This window comes from Motacilla alba, chromosome 1A (assembly GCF_015832195.1).
Source record: "Motacilla alba alba isolate MOTALB_02 chromosome 1A, Motacilla_alba_V1.0_pri, whole genome shotgun sequence".
Taxonomy (NCBI): domain Eukaryota; kingdom Metazoa; phylum Chordata; class Aves; order Passeriformes; family Motacillidae; genus Motacilla; species Motacilla alba.
This window is the reverse complement of record NC_052031.1, coordinates 52,264,818-52,284,180: the sequence shown is the minus strand read 5'-3', so window position 1 is coordinate 52,284,180 and position 19,363 is coordinate 52,264,818. Positions and strand designations below refer to the sequence as shown.

Below are 19,363 nucleotides of genomic sequence, written 5' to 3'. Positions count from 1 at the left end.
TCACAAAGAGAAAAAGTAGTTACAAATAAATGGAATTTTCACATCTTTTCATGTAGACGCTTTACTGCAGCATTTTGCTATGTGAGGCTGCTCTCTTGGTGTAGCTTTTTAAATGCAAAAAGCACTGAAGAATTTCCAGGCTTAGCTGCACACAGCTTATCCCAAGGCATCACTCATGCAGAGGTGATGCATGCATTCCCACACCCAGAGGCATGAAAGCACACTGGGGCTTCACCAGTGAAACCGATAATAAACTGTGTAATGTGGAAATTAAATAAGCCAGAGGTACAAACGCAGGAATGTGTGTTGTGGTGTTTTTACATGGGAAAACGAGTAAGCATGGAAGAGGGGAGGGAGACAAGAAAGTGGTTTTGAGGTGCAGCACACTGATTGATACCATATCAGCTGCATGGCTGAAACAAGGGAAACAGGAACAAGTCAGATATGACATCTTTGGGGAGGATTAATTCTGGGGAAAAAAATCCAAACCACCCCCCCACCCCAACTTAATATATTTTCCAGCACCTCAGACACACCACATTTATTTACCTATCATCACTTCTTGTTCACCTTTTCTTGTTCATTATTGCAAAATACCTCCAAGTGTATTTTTTATCAAAGTACTGAGCAGTTGTGAGCAGGCTGTGCTCTGTCGGGGGAGTGAGGGAAGATTACAGTGCTCAGCCCACCTGCTATCAGGAGCCAAGTGATAAACCCAGATTACTTCAGTCGTGGGCTTTGCCTCTGTTTCAATGACAGCATGGCCCACCTCTTGCCTCTGTGCTGGGAACACCAGTAGATCCTGACCCACTGGAAAACATCACCAGACTGCCCCTGTAATGGTTTACTAGGAGCTGGTTGCATGGGTTTCTTGTTCTCTGTGTGAGTGGAAGCACCCAGGACTCCTGTGCTTGTAGATAAACCTGCCCTTGCAAGTTACCCAGCTCTGGTATTGCAGAGCTGGCAGCTGCAGCTATTCTATTCTATTCTATTCTATTCTATTCTATTCTATTCTATTCTATTCTATTCTATTCTATTCTATTCTAATACAGTTACAATGAGGATGGCAGGGACAAATAAATCTCTCTACCAGGCTGTCATGACAACCATGCCACTGGCATCCTCCTTGCCATGAGCATTCCACTGCTGACTAATGCAGACCACTGCTGAAGCCAGGCAAAAAGCCATGAAAAGCCCTGCCCTGTTCCACTGGTGCCTCCCTCAGCTCCCCAACCCCAGCAGTTTGCCCCTAACACACCTGGGTGATGCTGCTGCCCTGGTTCACAGGGGCAATGCCCCATTGCAAGCAGTGGTGCAGATCCTGAGGGCCCTGTTAGGACAGATCAAAGCTGTCAGCATGACAAGCAGTACAAATGCAAGGAATTTGCCTCTGTTTATGTGCAGTGTGCTCCATAGCTTTGCATTTTGCAGCACCATGAAAGCTTTAAAATTTCCATTTACATTAACAAGCTCATAAAGCATAAGGTTATTAAGTGGTGTTTATATTATCCTGAGAAGCTCATTCAGTTACCAGCTGGTTCAATTTTTACTAAAAGCAAGTTTCATGAGGGTGCTGACTTGGAGCTGCATGTGTTGGGGGAGATTGCTTTGAAAAGACAGAACAACAGCAATGCCACAGTGAAACAGCTGAATTGCTTTGTAGTACGAGTGGTCAGTGCCTTCACAGGTGAATTAAATTAGTTTGATCTGTGATTGAAAAACACGTTGCATTTAAACATTTTTAAATTTACTTTTGAGAAAACTCTTTGAGCATTGGTTAGTTTCTGCAAGCTTTACTGGAATTTCACTGAGGTCACTGTCTTAAGGAGCACTTTTACAGTCTCAGGATTATTTTTTTCCCAAGAACAAAGTCTAGTGGGGTCTCTGGCCAGACTTTCAATGGCTGAAGCAGGGGTAAGAAGAGCATCCCTGAGAAAGCCACTGGTGAGTTTCCCACATGGTTCTTGATTGCAAGGGATAAAGAGTGTAGCAATGAAGCCTGGCATGCAGTGTAGGCACAAATACATGTGGGGCAAACACCATAGAGCACCTACGAGAGCAGGTCTGGAGAGCAGGGGCCTGGAGCGTGGGCAGGTGTCATCTGGTATAACCTGTGACTCAGGTGTGACAATGGCAGCAGCAACCCATGTCCAGGAATCATTAGGATGGTGTGTTTTACTTTGTACTTGAAGTTTTACAAATAAGAAAAATTTTATTCTGTCAATCTGTAAATGAAGCCATTTTCAGTTTGGAAGACTATAATGGGAAATAATGTAAAAAATATATTTGAATTGAGCCATGCCCACAAACAGAGGCAGTTTTGGGTTTATTTTTGTTTTCTGCAAGCATTCCCTTCTTTCAGCTAGCCCTAACTTTTAATACTGAGAACAAAATTCACAAGTGCATGCTCAAATATTGACAGTGACTTCACTGCAACAATTAGGAAAGTGACTTGGCAGATCTGAAGGCTTAAGGCTTCCACACCATGAAATGTGTGAATGGAAATTCATTAGATTTACTTAAAATTTACTTGGAGAGGTTTAAGAAAAGGCAGTTTATAGGGCAGAGTAAAAAAAGTTCAAAAGGTTTGAAGAGCTGTTGAGATTTCTGGAAGATCACGTGAGACTCATTGGGATGGAGCTCTTTGGAGAATAGGTTTTACACTGAAATTTCTAGTGCCTCTTCATTTCAGCAGGTTTTAGATAAAAATATTACAACAGAAATGCTCCAAAGGAAAAGGGTGTATAAACCAGGCTACCAGATAGAACTGGGAGTATATTCTACCTGGTTCATTATGGACGTAAGACAACACTTACATGGTTAAATTATATCCCTCTTTCTTGATTTTTTTTTTTATCCTAAATTCAGTGGGACAAACTTACCTCCTCATGAAAGATCTGGCAGCTCCCTCGGTGTCCTGAACCTTATCCAACTGATTATTAGACTTGTTTGAAATCGGGGAGCTGAGAAGTAGCCTCCAGCCACTCAACAAAGGCTCCTCCAGTGCCCTGAGGAGGCAGTGCTGACACTTCCCTTCTCCTTGTCTGCCTCCTGCTGAAACACATTTGCAGAGTCTCCTGAAGCCTCTAAGGCTTTTCCAAAGATCTGGTGGAACCAGACCTGGTATCTCATGGAGTATCATCACATGCAAAGACAAAGAAACACCCCCACGGGCATACTTAATGCAGTCAAACCTTAATGGCTTTTTTTTTTCCTTCCCTCTCCTGTTGCAAATGTATAATTAATCTCAGTTCAAATTTACATGTTTGATCTATTTCCTTTAGGCTTCAGATGTCTTTGAAGGAAGGGGAAGACCCTGTGATTTGATCTGAGGTGCCTGGGGTAGGCTCCGTATTTCATGGACAGACTCCCACGTCCAGAGCTGGTCAGCCGTGGAGAGCTCCCAGCTTGCAGCCCTGGGGCAGCAGGGCAGTGGCTGAGGTGCTTCCCAAGCTGGGCTGCAGGAACCCCTTCACCCCAAAAAAACATTTCCCCAGGGCTCCCATGAACAGTGAGGACACCCACAGCCAGGAGACAGGAACCTTCTGCGGACAAGAGCCAGAGCAGGAGCCACCCCTCCCGTGAACAGACCCTCTGAGCCCTCGCTCCCACAGTGTAACAGAAATGAAAGGTGTAGGGATGAAAGATGTATCCACTTCAAACAGGGAAATTTCCATTTGAAGTGTTGTCTTGAGTCAAATCCTCCCCAGCAACACTTTGTTCCCCTCACTTGTGTGTATCAATTTCTTCTGACAACAGTTTCATGGCTTTGGGATAAAAAAGCCCAACTCCACTGCTATTATATTTTACATTAAGATTAAAATTCTTTGGCTGAGTCACCAAAGAGGGGAGGGGAGGAGATGGGGTCCACCAGGCACTGTGAAAGGTGGGTTGAACACAAACCAAAGTGAATCCAGGCTTTCATCCCTGGTGGTGCCATGGAGGTTGGGGAGGATGGTAGATGCAGGTGGCAAAGGCAGAGCTGAGGGGACACTGTCATGAGAGGCCCTGCATGCTGGGGAAATGGACTCTGGCACTGACTCGGGGCTCTTCACTTCTTAAGCAAAACACTAAGGGTGAGTTCCCATGGCAAACACAGGCAGCTGAAGAACAGAATAATTTCTGGTTGATGGTTGATCCATAAGAGTTTTGTTTGAAACCAAAGGCCTCCCTTAAATGTTTTCTTCCTTGACACGCAGCATTTTAATTTGATCTTTAGATTTTCGAGGTTCTTCAGGTAGGACTGTGAAGTGTGAAGTAAAGGAAAATGAAACCCCATGTGCTGACATCCACTGCTGAATGTTTCCTGACTGAAAGCATCCATCTAACATCACCCCTTTCCTTGGTTCACCCTGAGAGAGCAACCCAATGCTCTTTTAGTTTCTGTCCCTTAGCACACAAAGGTGGTGAAGTGGCACATTCAGCATTTCACATGAGCACAGAGGAATTTAGGTACTCACTAACACTGAACTCAAGATGTAGGTCTGGCTCAGTGGCTCTGTGTTCTAGTCAGAAGACTAGGAAAAAAGCTATTCTAAATTTTGCTGTGACTACTTGAAAATCAGAACAGCTTACACTCTCTCCTACTTGCAGTTTAGATTGTGAGAGGAATGCACCCATCCCTCCAGCAGCACTGAAGCCTCAGGAGAAGACAGCACACACTGAGCATGGGACAGCTGAGGCCACGCTTCACAGAGAGGTACAACTGTGATCAGCAGCACTCATAGGTGCAGAAGGATCTGGTCCCTGAATCACAGACTTGTTATTTAAATACAAAAGACCAATAAAAAGTGAGATTAAAGGAAGTGATTTTTATTCCCATTTGCAAATAGAGCACCAACACATGGGAAGATGGACTGACTTGGTACAGGCTGGAGAAGTCCATGATGGACTTGAATGTCTGAGCCTTTAGCTGAACTTTTCTTTCCAGGACCAGTCTGTGATGGAGGATTCACTTTCAGCAGAGGGAAAGGAGACAGCAATGGTGCTCCTGGCTGCTATTGATAATCACCAAATTGTTGGAATTTCTGCCAAGAGACGAGGAAAGGAATATTGGCCCAAGCAGGGCTTTATGTTTCTCTATCAAGATAAAACTTCTGCCTCATCCACTGATCATTAATAGAAGAGCTCATGGGGTGAAGAGCAGCCAGCAGGCTGCACATCTCTGGGACTTCCTAATAGGACTTGTGAAGGCCAGGTCACCCCATTACCTGGGACTGAGGTGGGGGACAGAAGCAGTGTTTAGCTCCTGGCACACCACATCTGCAAGTAGGGTTCTCCCTCCCTGCTCACCCCTCTGAGGGCTGACAGCTGCCCCACAGGCACTGCAGTCCCCCTGAGATCCCTTCCCTGGGGAGAGATTCCACTGGGACTGCTGGGGTAGGAAAGCATCCAGCACTGCATGAACCCACAGGCACCCTCCTGCCAGCACAGCCTCACATCTTGGGCTGGGCAAAGAGGGCTCCCTGGATGGAGAGTTTTCTCCTCCTCTGCAGGGCTCAGTTCTTCCACCATGAAGGGACTCCAGCCCTGCAGACATGCACAACTTGTGTCAGAAGATGGACAAAGACCTTTCTGGGTAGATTCAAAATACACGGATACTCAAAATGGAGGAGAAAGGGCTTGTCATGGCTCTTTGTGTATCTGCCTGACAAAAACATGCCAATGAAAGGTGGAGAAAATCCCTTTAGCAACAGCTACAGTATGAATACCTTCGAGGGAAAGAATAATTTACAATGATACCTTTTCAGTCCTCATCCAAGAAGTGTTTAAACATTTGGCAGGGAAACAGTGGAGGAACTCATCAGCCTACCTATGGTTTTAAAGGTTGATAACCTGTCTGTGAATGACACAAATTTAAAGCACCACAATAACAAGCGTTAGTCAAAAATAAAACAACGAGGTTTTCGGTTTGTTTTTAAGATTAAAAGCACAAACGGATTACAATTCTTAGAGCTGAGAGCTGGGTAACCAGGTGGTTTCTTGGAATATGCTCCAATACAAGGCTGACTCAAACACCTCAGCATGTGAGGGCAGCCTAGCTCCTGCGTGTCTTTTGCTAAGCTAGTAAATGTTAAATTAAGTGCTGGCAGATGATTCAATTTCCCTTTCCTGGTCATAATCTCTGCAGTTAAGACTAGTGATTATTTTGGTTTCTGGATTTATATATACAACATGACCCAAAGCAGTCTCCTGGGGTTTGGGAACAAGGGTGCACCAAGATAAGGATGTGCTGAGCACAATGAAAGCTAGCAGCAGCTCCTCAGGCAGGGGATGGTTGGTTGCCTGAGGAGACCAGGCTGTGCATCTGCCATGGGAGACCAGAGGAATTTCTTTGCCCTCTGCTTTCCCACCTCACACATCGCTCAGCATGACCCCCACCCTCCTGCTATATATTGCAAACAAAAACCCGACCAGAAACCACATAATTATTGGTGTTTGTGAGTGCCAGGAAGTTATACTCTTCTTCCTCCCATGGTGTAGAGGACAAAGCACCTGTACTCAGTATCTCCCTGTCTGGGGACTGCAGAGCTCCTGCTTTTCCACTGTACACCTCCCACTGCCACCTTTCCAGACAGAAAAACAAATCTAAAACAAATTTGTGATGATCAAAACCATTTGGGCTAGGACAGGGCTCAAGAGAGCAAAGCAAATGCCAGGTACAGGCAGGGCCTGCTGCTTCACTGAAGCTTTCCTGCAAGCAGGGAGCGTGCTGGCACACGCTGCAAGAGGGATATTGCTCTGTCTGATCGCTTTGAAGACTGGGATGGTGGAGGGAGAAGAGACCAGTTAAGTGTGTTTATGTTTGAGAGGAACAAAGGAGAGCGGAGGAGAGTGGGGGTGCCTGTGCCAGAGATGTGTCAGAGATCACTTGTTCCTCCTGGGCCAGAACACCAGCCTGGGACCACCAGTGTAGGAGGAAGTGGTGTGTGCAGAGCTGCATTTAAAGCAGGCAGAGCGAAGTCAGAGCAGACGGAAGAGAAATCCCAGAAGACTTAGGATGGTGACAAATGTGACATCAGGTGATAAACACCAGACACCAGGCTCCCAACCCGTGAGGTGTGCAGTATGGTGCAAATACACCACAGCAGCTTACCATGCTGGGGTTTCCCTTGGAAGAGGCTGAATTAAGGAAGTTAGGCACCTGGGGAACACAAAGTGCGACCAAGTCAAGGGAGACCATCAGCTGCACCCCAGCATTGAGTGCTGCTCCTTCCACCTGGCACTGCACCCCACAAACAGCACCCCCAGCTTGGGGTGCAATCCCAGGGCTTTCTGAGAGTCGCCCAAAGGCAACCAAACCCTGAAGTGCAGACTTAGTGCAGGTACTCTGTGCAAGCCAACAAACCTTCTGCTGCAGACCACAGATGAGTGAATCAGCTGAACTTAGGCAGGGATCAGCTGAGTGCCTGTGGTTGGACAGAAGTGTGCAGCAGTTCCAAGGGCAGATGTAGACCAGATCTCCTAACTGTGGTATCCCAAGGAAAAAAGGCCCTAACACTCATTCACCAAGGCTTTTTCAGTCTTTTGGGGAGGAAAGTGCATCATCAACAGGTATTTCAGAGTTCTCAGTAATCCTCGATGGAAGTAGAGATGGTTCAATAATCACACTGGTTCCTTGGTGTGGCCAAAATGCTCCTGCAGATCCACCTGTACTTCAGCACATGAAATTTAATACTGCATGCCTTCTCTACCTAACACCTTTTATAATTTATTTTTTAAAAAGCAAAATAAAAAAAGTTGATGGACAACCCTATTTGCAGAAAAAAAGACAGACTTGAACTGGAAAAAAAATCCTGGTTCAAACACAGAACAGGAGATATCTTACATTTTTCCTTTCTTTTTCAGGTGGTAAGGAAACCAGCACTTGACTTCATACAGCAAAATATATAACCAAAACTAATACCAGCTTTGTAACAGGAAACCAGAACTGACAGCTCTTCTTGCAGTCTTGACTGCTAATGCATAAACACTGATGATCAGAGGTTGTAAGGCATACATTCCATGCATATGACAGCACCTCCATGGTACTTATGATTTCAGCTTGTAAAAAACTTAAATTTGTCCCTTAATGGTAACAGTAAGTAGAAGCTAGAAGGAGAACTGTGTTTGTGAAATCCTTATTTTTAAATGCAAATTTTTTTAAATGTTAATTTTTTCCCTTACATTTCACATCAAAGAAGCTGAAATATTTATAGACAGAAACTTCTGCACAGAACATAGACTTTTGCAGAAGATTTGAGACCAATTTTTCTTTCAATCACTGGAGGCAAATTCACATTTCAGGTGAAATGATTTTTGTTTTAAACTCAGCAAGTATGTCTCAGACCTCTGAAATGTCAATCTGGAACTGTTCCACTGAAGAAAGGAGGGGGAAACAAGAAGCTATGAGTTCAAACCCACAAGAACTCACAGCAGTGCCTATAAGCACATGTGCTGCTTCTGAACCTGCACAAACACAGTATTTGAACCTAAAAAACCCTTAAGAACAAAGTGATTACAACAGTGAAATACAATTATACCTTCTAAGATCCTGCACTTAAAGGGATGTTTCATCAAAAGGCACTGCAGTCCATCAATCACTATCTGCTCCTCTTACACGAGTCCTTGGCAAGGCTCCACTCTTGCTTTGGGGTGTTGTTTCCCTCCAGCCGCCCTCTTGTGCCGGCATCCAGCCTTGCAGGCAGGCGCCATCCCCTGTCCGGCGAGGTGGGTTCAGCACGGCCGGCAAGGACAGGTAACACACTCCTGTCAAAACCGAGCTGGGAAAACAGCACTGCGTTGCTCTTCCTTGTATCCTGCAAAAATTCTGCCATCTGCACATTCTCTGCGAGATACATCACCTGAAGTCACAAAAGGCAGTGCATTTCAAGCTTGTATGCGGCTAAAATGTCTGTTGTCTGCTTTCAAGTACACAGAATAAACATGACACAGATACACTGCCACATCCATCTTCCCATTTTATTGTAATTCCCCCAAAATGATCCAGTGGGGATGGTCAACTTCCCCTCCAGCCTTGGTTAATGAATGTAAAAGAAACACTCTAAGTCCCATTGCATTGGGCCTGACCCTGAATTTGGCTCCCTTAAATCAGAGCTGTGGGACACAGTGAGCAGCATTACCCAACCCAACTTTCGCATGCTCAGAGCTTCTTAAAATGTTGGATTAGCACAACCCTAAGTTAAGTTACAACTTTTACTAGGCAAACAAAACCTCTCAAGGCAACATACTCAGTTCTACTCCGATTTTCCAAAAGACTGTGGAATGCCTACTTGTCCTGAGCCAAGTTCAACAGGTGCTGTGTTAAATGGGAGAGGCTGGGGTAAGACTGTGTCTCCAGCTTAGCTAGCCCCTCTCAACCTGAGCAGGAGACTGCTCCCAACTCCGGATTTCTTACTCAATTACCAGAAAACATGCAACAGGACAGACTATGCATAAAGGTACCTGCAAACAGGACAGCCTCTCCCTGCCCACAAGTGCAACACACTGTCTATCAGAGTACTTCCATATGCAGAAAGAGCTCCAGGCACTCAGGTGTGGTGACAGCAGCTCTGGTTCATACACCACCTTCACTGATGGAGGTGGTCTTGCAGCACAGCATTTAAGTGACAACTCAGGCAAGTCTGAAGTCCTGCCTGAGCAGATAAATGGAGGAAGGACTGCATATAAAAACCAAGACTTATGTATTTCTTTGCCCTGTCCTCACAAGAAAAGAATGCCATATAACAAGGAGCAGGGACATTAATTATGGCTAGGAGTGGTAAAAATAGTTGTATCCTCAGCTGTTGTGTTTCCAGAACAGGAATGTGATATTTGAGCATCCTACAGAGCCCAAGAGCTGTGGGAAGATGATAATTCTAGTCAGTTTTGTGTAAGGCCTGGAGACATGGGTGCCTTGTTGGCTCCTAGCCTTTTATAACAGCAATAGGTCTCAGTTTAATGGCTTTCTTGCTGATGCCAGCTTCGTGGCAGGTGTTAACCACATCAGTCACGTTCTTGTAAGACTCTGGTGCCTGGAGGGGGGGAAAAAAAGAAGACAAAACTATAAACAACCTATAGTCACAGGAAGTCAGGTGTAGGCTTTTGAAATCCACTCTTCACAAAAATAACCATATCAATGGAGGGTGTAGAAGTAGGTGAACATATTGAGAATCTGTCTACCTTATGTATCTAAGAAATCTGTAAGACACTTAGCTTTCCAAATAAGCTCTCATCATATTTCAAATAAAATATTAGCTATTTTAATCCAGTTTTTCAGTTAATGAGTGCCCCAGCATGTCAGAATGGCAAGCCTCATTATCTAGTAGGAAGTGACTCCAACTTCTTTACAGGTAGCCTTTAAGTTTTATCTTCACTGCTCCTTAGTGACAGCAGTCAAAGTTTAACTCTAAGAGTTTCTCCCTCTGGCCACTATTCTGACAAGAAGCTGCTCTTAAATAGAGACTTTATTGTGATCAACATGTTCATATAACACCAACACCCAGAAAAGCATAGAGCCAAATGATTTAACACTTTTATGAGTGAGGTTGTGAACAGAAAAGGCGTGCCCATGTTAATGCAGAGGAACTGGAAGTCATAATATTCAAAGTTCTCTGACCATTCAGAGCTCTGTTCTTGAGCAAATATAGGAGTTCATCTTAAAAGAGGATCTTTCAAGATGCTACTAATCTACATGAAAGCTGCAGTGTAAGGTAAATTTAAAGCAGCGAGAACATCATTCAAGAAGAAAATCCATAAAACATAGCTACTTTTGTAGATGCTCACACAAAGACAGCAATTATCCCTATCACCAGGCAGAAGAGGAAAAAACATACCCCAAAACCTGTCAATCAGGCATCTCCCCTTTCAGCTTGCTTTTAGGATAGAGAACACTTCACATCATTTTCCAAAAAATTTGACAGCTCTATCAGAAATCACACAATCTGCATACTTAGAGTACTGGCTATTGCTTAGCACTGCAAAAAATCAGGTCAGGGAGGGTCATCTGACCAGGGAGCAAGCCCCCTCCCCCCCCCCCTTTTCCTTCTAAGATAATGAAGTACTAAACTCACTTCTTCCATGACCAGTTTGGGAGAAGCAACACGGATGGCAATACCCATGTCAGCCAGCTTGTCCAGTACGTCCTGGAAGTCCAAGTTACGTCGAGATTTGGCTCGAGACAGTGCACGACCCTAGGCCAACAGTTGTGTTAGTTCTATTTTTTGTAGCAGTCTGGTAAAACAAAACTCTTTCTTATAAAAAAACTCATTATTGCATTATAAGCACACACAGAATGACTGAGAGCACAGACCACCGTAAACCCCAATACAGGAAATTAATTTGGCCTTCAGGTCACAGGCTCCTGCAAAATCACACCTCTGGTATCATGAGTAGGAAAGTTTCATTTGTATAACACACTTGTCTGCAAGTGTCATTTTACCCAAACCAAACAGTATTCAGGACTTGGAATTTACTGGAAGATGTTTCTCTTCCTCAATCATTGTCTCACACTATGAATAATAGGGGAGGAAATACCTTCTAACGACTGAGGAGTTTCATATATGGACAGCAGAGGTATCAGAATTTTATAAAATAAGCTTATTCTCCACATCTTCATTCTAACATCTGCCTTAAAAAAGCAGTATCCCCTAGGTTTTCTGCAGAAGTAGTCACAACTACTCAGTAAGGGACAAAGACTTCTACCTTGTAATTCTCCTGGGCAAGGACTACTGGCAAGGCTAATGTCTGCTTGTATGACCAATAGGGGAATCACACATTGGATGACCCTTTAACAACTTTGTTCTCTGGGTGACAGTCTCATCCCAACCCCTCCCTGAAATAACTTCTTGACTTACAGCTCCATGGCAAGTAGTTCCAAAGGTCTCAGTCATGCCTTGCTCTGTGCCAGTGAGGACATAGCTGCAGGTGCCCATTGTGCCACCAATCAAAACAGGCTGTCCAGTCAGCTGTGGATGCAAAGCATTAATTTGTAAGAAAAAACTTAAAAATCACATTCTTAATAAAAGTCTGAGAGGAAGCGTGTCTCCAGAAAAGGAAGTCAGATTAACATTCCTTGAGAGCATCCCTGGTTGTCTCAGGTGCCTGAAATCAAACATTCTAGAAAACTAACTGCTCTGAAAGATGCAGACTAGTAGATCAAAAGCCTTGTGTCCAACAGACAGGCAAGGCAAACCATTGAATCCTGAAGTCCACAAAGGACTTCTTTTCTTTCATGTTCTCCCAACCATTTTGGGTGTGGAGCAGAAAGAGGAGCTCAGTGTCCCAAAGATCTAACACACAGAAGCTGAATACTGCCATCCCACCAGGGTTCCAGTGCTGTTACCTTAAAAAAATTAACTCACAGCATTTAGGTATCTGTTATGGACCCTAAAATTGTTTGATTAATCCAGAATTCTCTAGTTCCTTCTCCCAATGCTAAACTTACTTGATAATCAACAGCAATAAGAGGATGGTGAGGGGGGAAGGCCCTGGTTGATCCCTTTCTGTGCACCAGCAGAGTCCGCTCCTTTCCATCCACTACATGCTGTTCTACTTTGGCAATGTTGTGAGACACATCATAGATAACGTGCATGTCAAGGTCATCTGGGGTTGTGTTGAAGACTTTGGCAAAGGCCTAAAAAGAGAGCAAATCAGGATGTGAGATACAAGATCATCATAATTCAGCCACAGTGGAACTGAATACAACAGTGCTGAGAATTACAGAATTGGACTACATAGATTGTTTCTCTGTCCACTGGCAGCTCCCTGTTGTAATTCAGTCAGATATCAATTAGGCAAATTTGTACAACTCTGAAAAGCTGGCTTTAGCAACAAAAACCCCAGTTTTCTTATATCCTTTTTTTCCAGCTCATGGCATTTTCAAAAATACTGCTTAAGCAGCTTCTGCCAAGTACAATCCAGTGATGTTGAGAGGTTTTAGACAGATTGTCAGGACTGCAGCTTCATGCAAGTCCCTCCAGAAAAAAAACAGCTTAAGAAACACACAAATGCAATTAAGTTAAATAGTGCAACTACTCTATGTCTGGGATGAAGCAGGAAAAATATCTGCATCAGAGACAACTCTGCTCCTACCTGTCGTGTAAGGAAAGTCATGGAAGAGCGGTTAACCCAGGCATAGTTGCCAGCAGCTGCCATTCCCTTCAGGTAATCCTGTCCCTCTGCAGAGGCAATCCTGGCACATGCCAGCTGGCGATCATTCACTATGATTTTGTCCCGTTTCATAGCTTTTTCCATAGCCACCAGTGCATCTGGAAAATAAACACAGTAAGTCTAAGTAACTTCTTATTTTGCTGCAATCTTTGAGATTAACGTGGGTGTTTGTAATTTATATCCTAAAACTGAACTCATCTGTCCAATGGTCAAGCCCAAGGCAATTTCTCAAATGCAAAAGCAAATCTGTGGTAGAACGTTATCAACTGTTTGCAAACAGATAACACCTGACCAGGCAATTCAGGATGCTTTCAGCAATTCACTGTAGGAAATGCTCTTTGGTGCTGGAGTTTGCTGTCAGTGACAAGACCATGCTGAGTTTGCCTCACTCCAGGCAGCTACACCAGTCAGATCATACCTGTGGCAACCTGGTGGCCCAGCCCTCTGCTTCCACTGTGGATCATCACGCACACCTGCCCTTTGTGGTCAATGCCCATTTTCTTGGCAGCATATTCGTTGTAAATCTCATCCACCACCTGGATCTCGGCGTAATGATTTCCAGCTCCCAGGGTCCCCAGCTGCCAATCACAACACACTGATCAGACAGGGAGCCTTTGGGAGTACAGGGGAGAGCTACAGCAACAGGTGATAGGGCAAATTGCTACAGCAAGGTTGTGGGTTCAGAAATAGTTTTTTTGGGGAAAAATATTCCCATGTAAACTGCAAGGAAGTAGAACTCAGTAGCATCACCACTGTCCTTTTTGCTCAAATGTGTAACTACCTGTGGTGTGGGAACAAGACTGTGATTAAACAAGAGGAGCAGGATCTACATAGAGACTGTGCCACTTTTTTCCCAACTTACTTTAGCCTGGATGGGAAGAGTATAGAGTATTGAAACTTCATCTTCAGTTTGTACAGACAGAGCAGACAGGCTTATACTCGGTTATAACTCCACAAAGAAGTTATAACATCTTGTTAATTAGGTACTTAAAACTTTTCAGTAGATTAAAAGAAGATACTCCATTTCCAAACCCAAATTTTTTCAACTCTGTAACACATGATTGCTTATTTGCAAGGCAAATGTGAAAATTTGGGACATAACATTATTTCGAGGTTAAAAGGCTGTAATTTTGCACCACCCCAATTAATAAAGAATAATATCAATTAATACCAAGAATATACAAGAAAGCTTTACAAATATGCCATTAGTATAGCCATCTCAAATTGTTCCACACAGAGCAGTGAGACACTATATATAGAAATGAAATCCAACTCTTAAACTGTGATTTATTTATGAGCTAGTTCCATTCATTATTGTATCTTCTCTTGCCCTGCTATTAACCTGCTGAGCAAACATGGATGAAAGTTGAACACTAACTCGTCTATCTCCTCAAAACAAAATGCATCTGGAAGTGAAAATGCCACCCAATATAACTTCCAATACCAGATGTTAACAGATAAAAACCTAATGGCCACAGAGACCTTGAGTAAGCCCAGTATTATTCTCCTCTGTTGCAGCTCTGTCAAGAATTACTCAGAACTGACCTCACCATCTCACCTTTCCCCCTGCCCAGAAATGCTAGACAGAGTTTCAAGAAAAGACACAGAATGAGAGAACTACTCTCTAACATTTGTATTTGATCCCTGGGAGCATGCACAGCCCTCCTGAAACATAACATTACCTGAGGCAGGCCCCTTTTCTTTGCCCTTGAAGAGACTTTGTTGGGGTCGGCCTGTAGCATTCTTCCATATTCCTCACAGTGCTCCTTGTCCTCTGCCCAGGCATAGCCCTCTCGGAGAGACCAGTCCACACCCATCTCCAATGCCTCTTCCAAATCCCTGCAATTATCAAACACCTACACATAAAATGATTATCCTTGGATATACTCAAAACTCCACTGGATATGGCCTTGAGCAACTTGATGCCATTTTTTGTCAGACCAAACTTTAGATTTAGATCCTTCCTGCAAGGAGTTAGACGAGATGAGTCAAAAGATCCCATCCAACCTAAATTATTGTATTACGTTATGGTCAGCCTCCAACTCTCCTAACAACAAGTCCAGCTTCTTAATACTTCATGAAAATCAAGCTCTACAAATATATTAACTTTTGGTATGTCATCACTTTTTCCTCTTTGCTGGGTGGGAAATATCTTATTTTCTATCTATAATCCTCTCTTTCAAAAAAGACCTTTATGTTCATGGAAGTTTTCAGAAGAAATGAGAACCCAGCAAGAACCTTTAAGGGGTTTAAATGGGGGAAGAAAGAGCTGACTGTGAATTGATGATTATGTCAGTCCTGGTAAGGCACATATGCAGAAAGAACAGAAAGGATTTTAGAATTACTTTTCCTTTCTTAAGTCTCTCACTGATGAATCTTGCATCAAAACAAACAACAGAGATGTCCCCTCTAGTGATGTGTGCACAAAGTCATTCTCTTACTTGGCATTCATGGGGATGACACCTTTAGAGCCAACACCAACAGGAATGTGGTCAAACATAGCCTGAGCGAGCTGTTCTTTCACAGGCTGCACATCACTTTCATCCAAATTTGTCCGCAGCAAGCGGACACCACAGTTGATGTCAAAGCCGACACCACCTACAAGTGGAGAAAAAGTCATGTCAGGGAGCACGTACTGAAGGCTGTATAATCTCACTCCTTTTCCTGTGACACAATACTGGGGGAAAAAAAATACAGAACTGTATTAAACTTCATTTTAACAGATTTACACAAAGCCTCAGACTTCAAGACATAGCTATACAATTGCCTACAGAGCTCTCCATTTACAAAGTTACTCCAGCAAGCTGACAAAGAGGACACAATTATAAAACACACTGCCCACAGAAAGCAGAGAGAATGTTCGTTCCTGTTCCACTGTCCAAGGTCCGAAGAAAAGTGATAGATCTTAGAATGGCTCCCTGTCATAAAATGTTCTTGAAAACAATACCCAAAAGTAAGTTATTTTTTGAATCTTCACTGGAATAAATAATAAATAGTTATAAGAAGTAATAAATACTTATAAGGAATACTAAAGTTCAGTTCTTGGTGTTTCACTTAACTCTTACTATTTATAGTAATAAATTCTATAAAGCAACACCAAATATGAAAGATAATCATGCCACCTTTATTATGAAGGTTCTGGTATTACTAATGTTAGAGGGCAGATACCTAACTAAGGTACTTTGGGTCTCAGTTAATCAGGAACACTTGAACTGATCAAAGCAAAACTAAAACATGAGTATCATGTTTCATGACAACCACACAAGCTTCAGACTGTCAGTAACCAAAGATCTGAGTGTTTACTAAAAAGACATACTGTAAAGTCATGTTTTAAGTGGAGAAATATCCTCAAAGGATGTTTTCAAACTACTCAAAGAAACTAGTTAGTTCTTCATCAATCTAGTGAAACCCCAAGGCCAAAGACTTCAGAACTGAGGGACATCACAACTCCAAGCTGCAAACACAAGGGCAATTCTCCCTGTACTGTTTAGCTGTTCTCAGTGTAATGACCTGCTCCACAAAGACTAAAGACTCTAACTGCAAGAATTAAGCACCCTTAACTGCCTGTAATTCTCATATTTTTGCTTTGTTTCTGAATGTAAAGTACTGTAAAGTCCTGCCATTTTGAAAAGTATTTTTATGCCATCCCAGATATTTCTCAAAGAAGGTTAACTCAGTCATCCTTACCTGGTGAAACCACTGCTTCAGGATCACTCATATCAAAGGCAGCCATGTTGCCAATAGCAAATCCATAGCCAGAATGGACATCTGGAAGGCCTATTGATCTCTGAAAAGCAATTTTAAAGCTTTATGAAACTCAATGCTTGCAGAGTTGCCTTGGTTATACCATGCCTTGTGGCAGTGGTTGTCACATTTGCAAACAAATATACCAAAAAGACAATGGATGTTCAGATGTAGGTGAACATTTCAACTCAGGTAAGGATCTAATCTCCTGCACTTACAGAACAGCCAAAAAAAGCAGAGAGCAGATCTCTGATGCAAACGACCAGTGACACCCAGAAAGTTACCAGAAACTGGAACTTTTCAGTATCTATTAAAGTGCTACCACACACTGAAGTGAACAGTACTTTTGAATGGGACTTTTTGCTTCTTCTGCCTCTCCTTGACATCACCAAGAAATCCTTGGTTTGGAAATAAAAAGGTTAGGATCTGAATATGTAGATGATTGTAGCATCTCTTCTACAAACTATCAGCTAAAACTCCCATTTTAGAAAGTTGTTACTATTCTACCTTACTCCATTTTAGCCTGACCCTTAAGGCATGTAATACCATGACGGTCTGCCTTTTACTGCATCCATAAATTCAAAACTTCTGTCAAAAGAGACATTTAAAAAAATCTGTTATTTGTTACTTATTACTATATGCAACATTGAATGTGAAAAGGATAATTTCCACATTGTACTTCGCACTTCTTGAAAAGAGTGACAGGTAAGCATTTTCTTCCTGCATCATTATACGTGATGCTTTGCTTCCAAAAAGGCACAGGATGAGGGAAGTCAGTGTTGAGTGCATGTGAAGGCTCACTAATCACATGAGGCCAGTAACAATAGTACAGACAACAGTACCACCTTCTGCTCACTCCACACTTCTCCATGTATTCCAGAGCAGAAGCAATTCAAAACCAACAAGCAGTTAGTATGAACAGTGGGGAAAGGTGGGTCAAGAAGCTGAAACAGCATGAAAAGCTCTATGTCAAAAGACAAGCAATGAATAAGTGACTACTTCTCTCTCTGACAACTTAGTTTTGCAGCCTGCCCTTGCAAGCACTCCTTACTCAGACTCAGGTTCCTAACACACAAACCGCCTTGAGAAGAACTTTGGTCCATACCTCTTCTCATGACAGAGTTTCCATTTGGAATGCAATACTCTCAGGCAAATGGGAACAGAAAAAGAGCAGATTTTTCAAAGCAGATACTCACGTGAACAATGCCAGGCAATGCAGCCACATTCCCAATCTGTTTCATAGCAGGCAGGAAGCCACCCGCACCTGAAAAAGATTTTTTTAAAAAAAGTAATCTGATAATTTACCATGATAATCACAATGATACACTTTCTAAAGAGGCTGTTTAAAACACTGGCAAAAAAGAGGTCAGCCACCGGCAAGACTTCTAATCTCGTATAAAGAGGCTGGCATTGTGCACAATCTGCAATTTCATTAAATGCAGTGTTTATTTCACTGAAGACCAACTTCTGCTGTTTGTACCCATAGTGTGGGGTCCGTGCAAACAACAGCAGCGTGCTCCCCCCAGCCTGGCGGGCAGCTGGGATCCAGCCCTGCACTCCAGCCCCACAGCGAACAGGCCCGGGCAGTACCCCCCACAGTAAACTCTGAGAGCGGCATGCAGGAACATTCCTGAGGGCAGGGCACAGCCGGCTGAGCTGGGCACAGGCCATGCTGCAGCTGCCGGTGACCGCCCGCGCCGCTCCCCAGCCCGCAGCGGCGGGCACGGCGGGATAACGCGCTCCCGTGCGCCGCTGCTCCAGACCCATCCGCCGCGCCTGCCCCGCTGCCTGCTGCACGCCGGGGCCCGGAGAGGGACGTGTGGGGAGAGAGGACAAGAGGACGGCTTTAAATTGTGCCGGGAGAGGTTCAGGTTGGACATCAGGAGGAATTTTTTCGCGGAAAGGGTGATTACACGTTGGAATGGGCTGTCTAGGGAGGCAGCGGAGTCACCGTCCCTGGAAGCGTTCGAGGAAAGGATGAACGGAGCACTCAGTGCCACGGTCTAGTTAGCACGGTGGTGCTCCGTCACAGGCTGGACTCGATGATCTTAGAGGTCTTTTTCAAACCGACTGATTCTGTGCCACCCCCGGGGTCAGGGGGGCCGCTTCCCGCCGGACCCACCTCCACCGCGGCAGGCATTGCGCAGCTCCTCGAACATCAGCTTCTCCAGCGGGTCGTTCACGTAGAAAACGCCCTCCACCTGTGGGGAGAGCCGTCAGCCGCCTGGGCCGCCCCGAGCCCGATTCCGCACCCTTTCCCCGACCTCCACCCCGGGCACCCAGGCCCCCTCCCACGCACACGCATGTTCGGCACGAAGCCCTTCTTGATCCGCCAGCAGTTCTTGTCGATCTTGTCCAGGTACTGCAGCTCATCGTTGTAGCTGCGGCTCATGGCGGCGGCGCTTCCCAGTCGGCGGATCCCGATGGCAGCGCCGGCCGGCGGCAGGAACTGACGCGAGCCCGCGGCAGC

The 19,363-nt window shown here is 44.2% G+C and overlaps 1 protein-coding gene across 1 annotated transcript; it reads right to left on the bottom strand.

Annotated features, from left to right (window-relative positions):
- Positions 1–8,937: 8,937 nt before the first annotated feature.
- RTCB (RNA 2',3'-cyclic phosphate and 5'-OH ligase) lies at positions 8,938–19,362 on the bottom strand. The gene is made up of 12 exons (XM_038155033.1): positions 19,193–19,362; positions 19,016–19,094; positions 18,090–18,157; positions 16,837–16,936; positions 15,591–15,747; positions 14,832–14,988; positions 13,568–13,727; positions 13,072–13,247; positions 12,425–12,613; positions 11,835–11,945; positions 11,052–11,171; positions 8,938–10,013 (listed from the first exon to the last, which is right to left on the bottom strand). Exons 1-12 carry the CDS (start codon positions 19,283–19,285, stop codon positions 9,906–9,908), a joined length of 1,518 nt encoding a protein of 505 aa, XP_038010961.1. The 5' UTR covers positions 19,286–19,362; the 3' UTR covers positions 8,938–9,905.
- Between the last annotated feature and the right edge of the window lies 1 nt (position 19,363).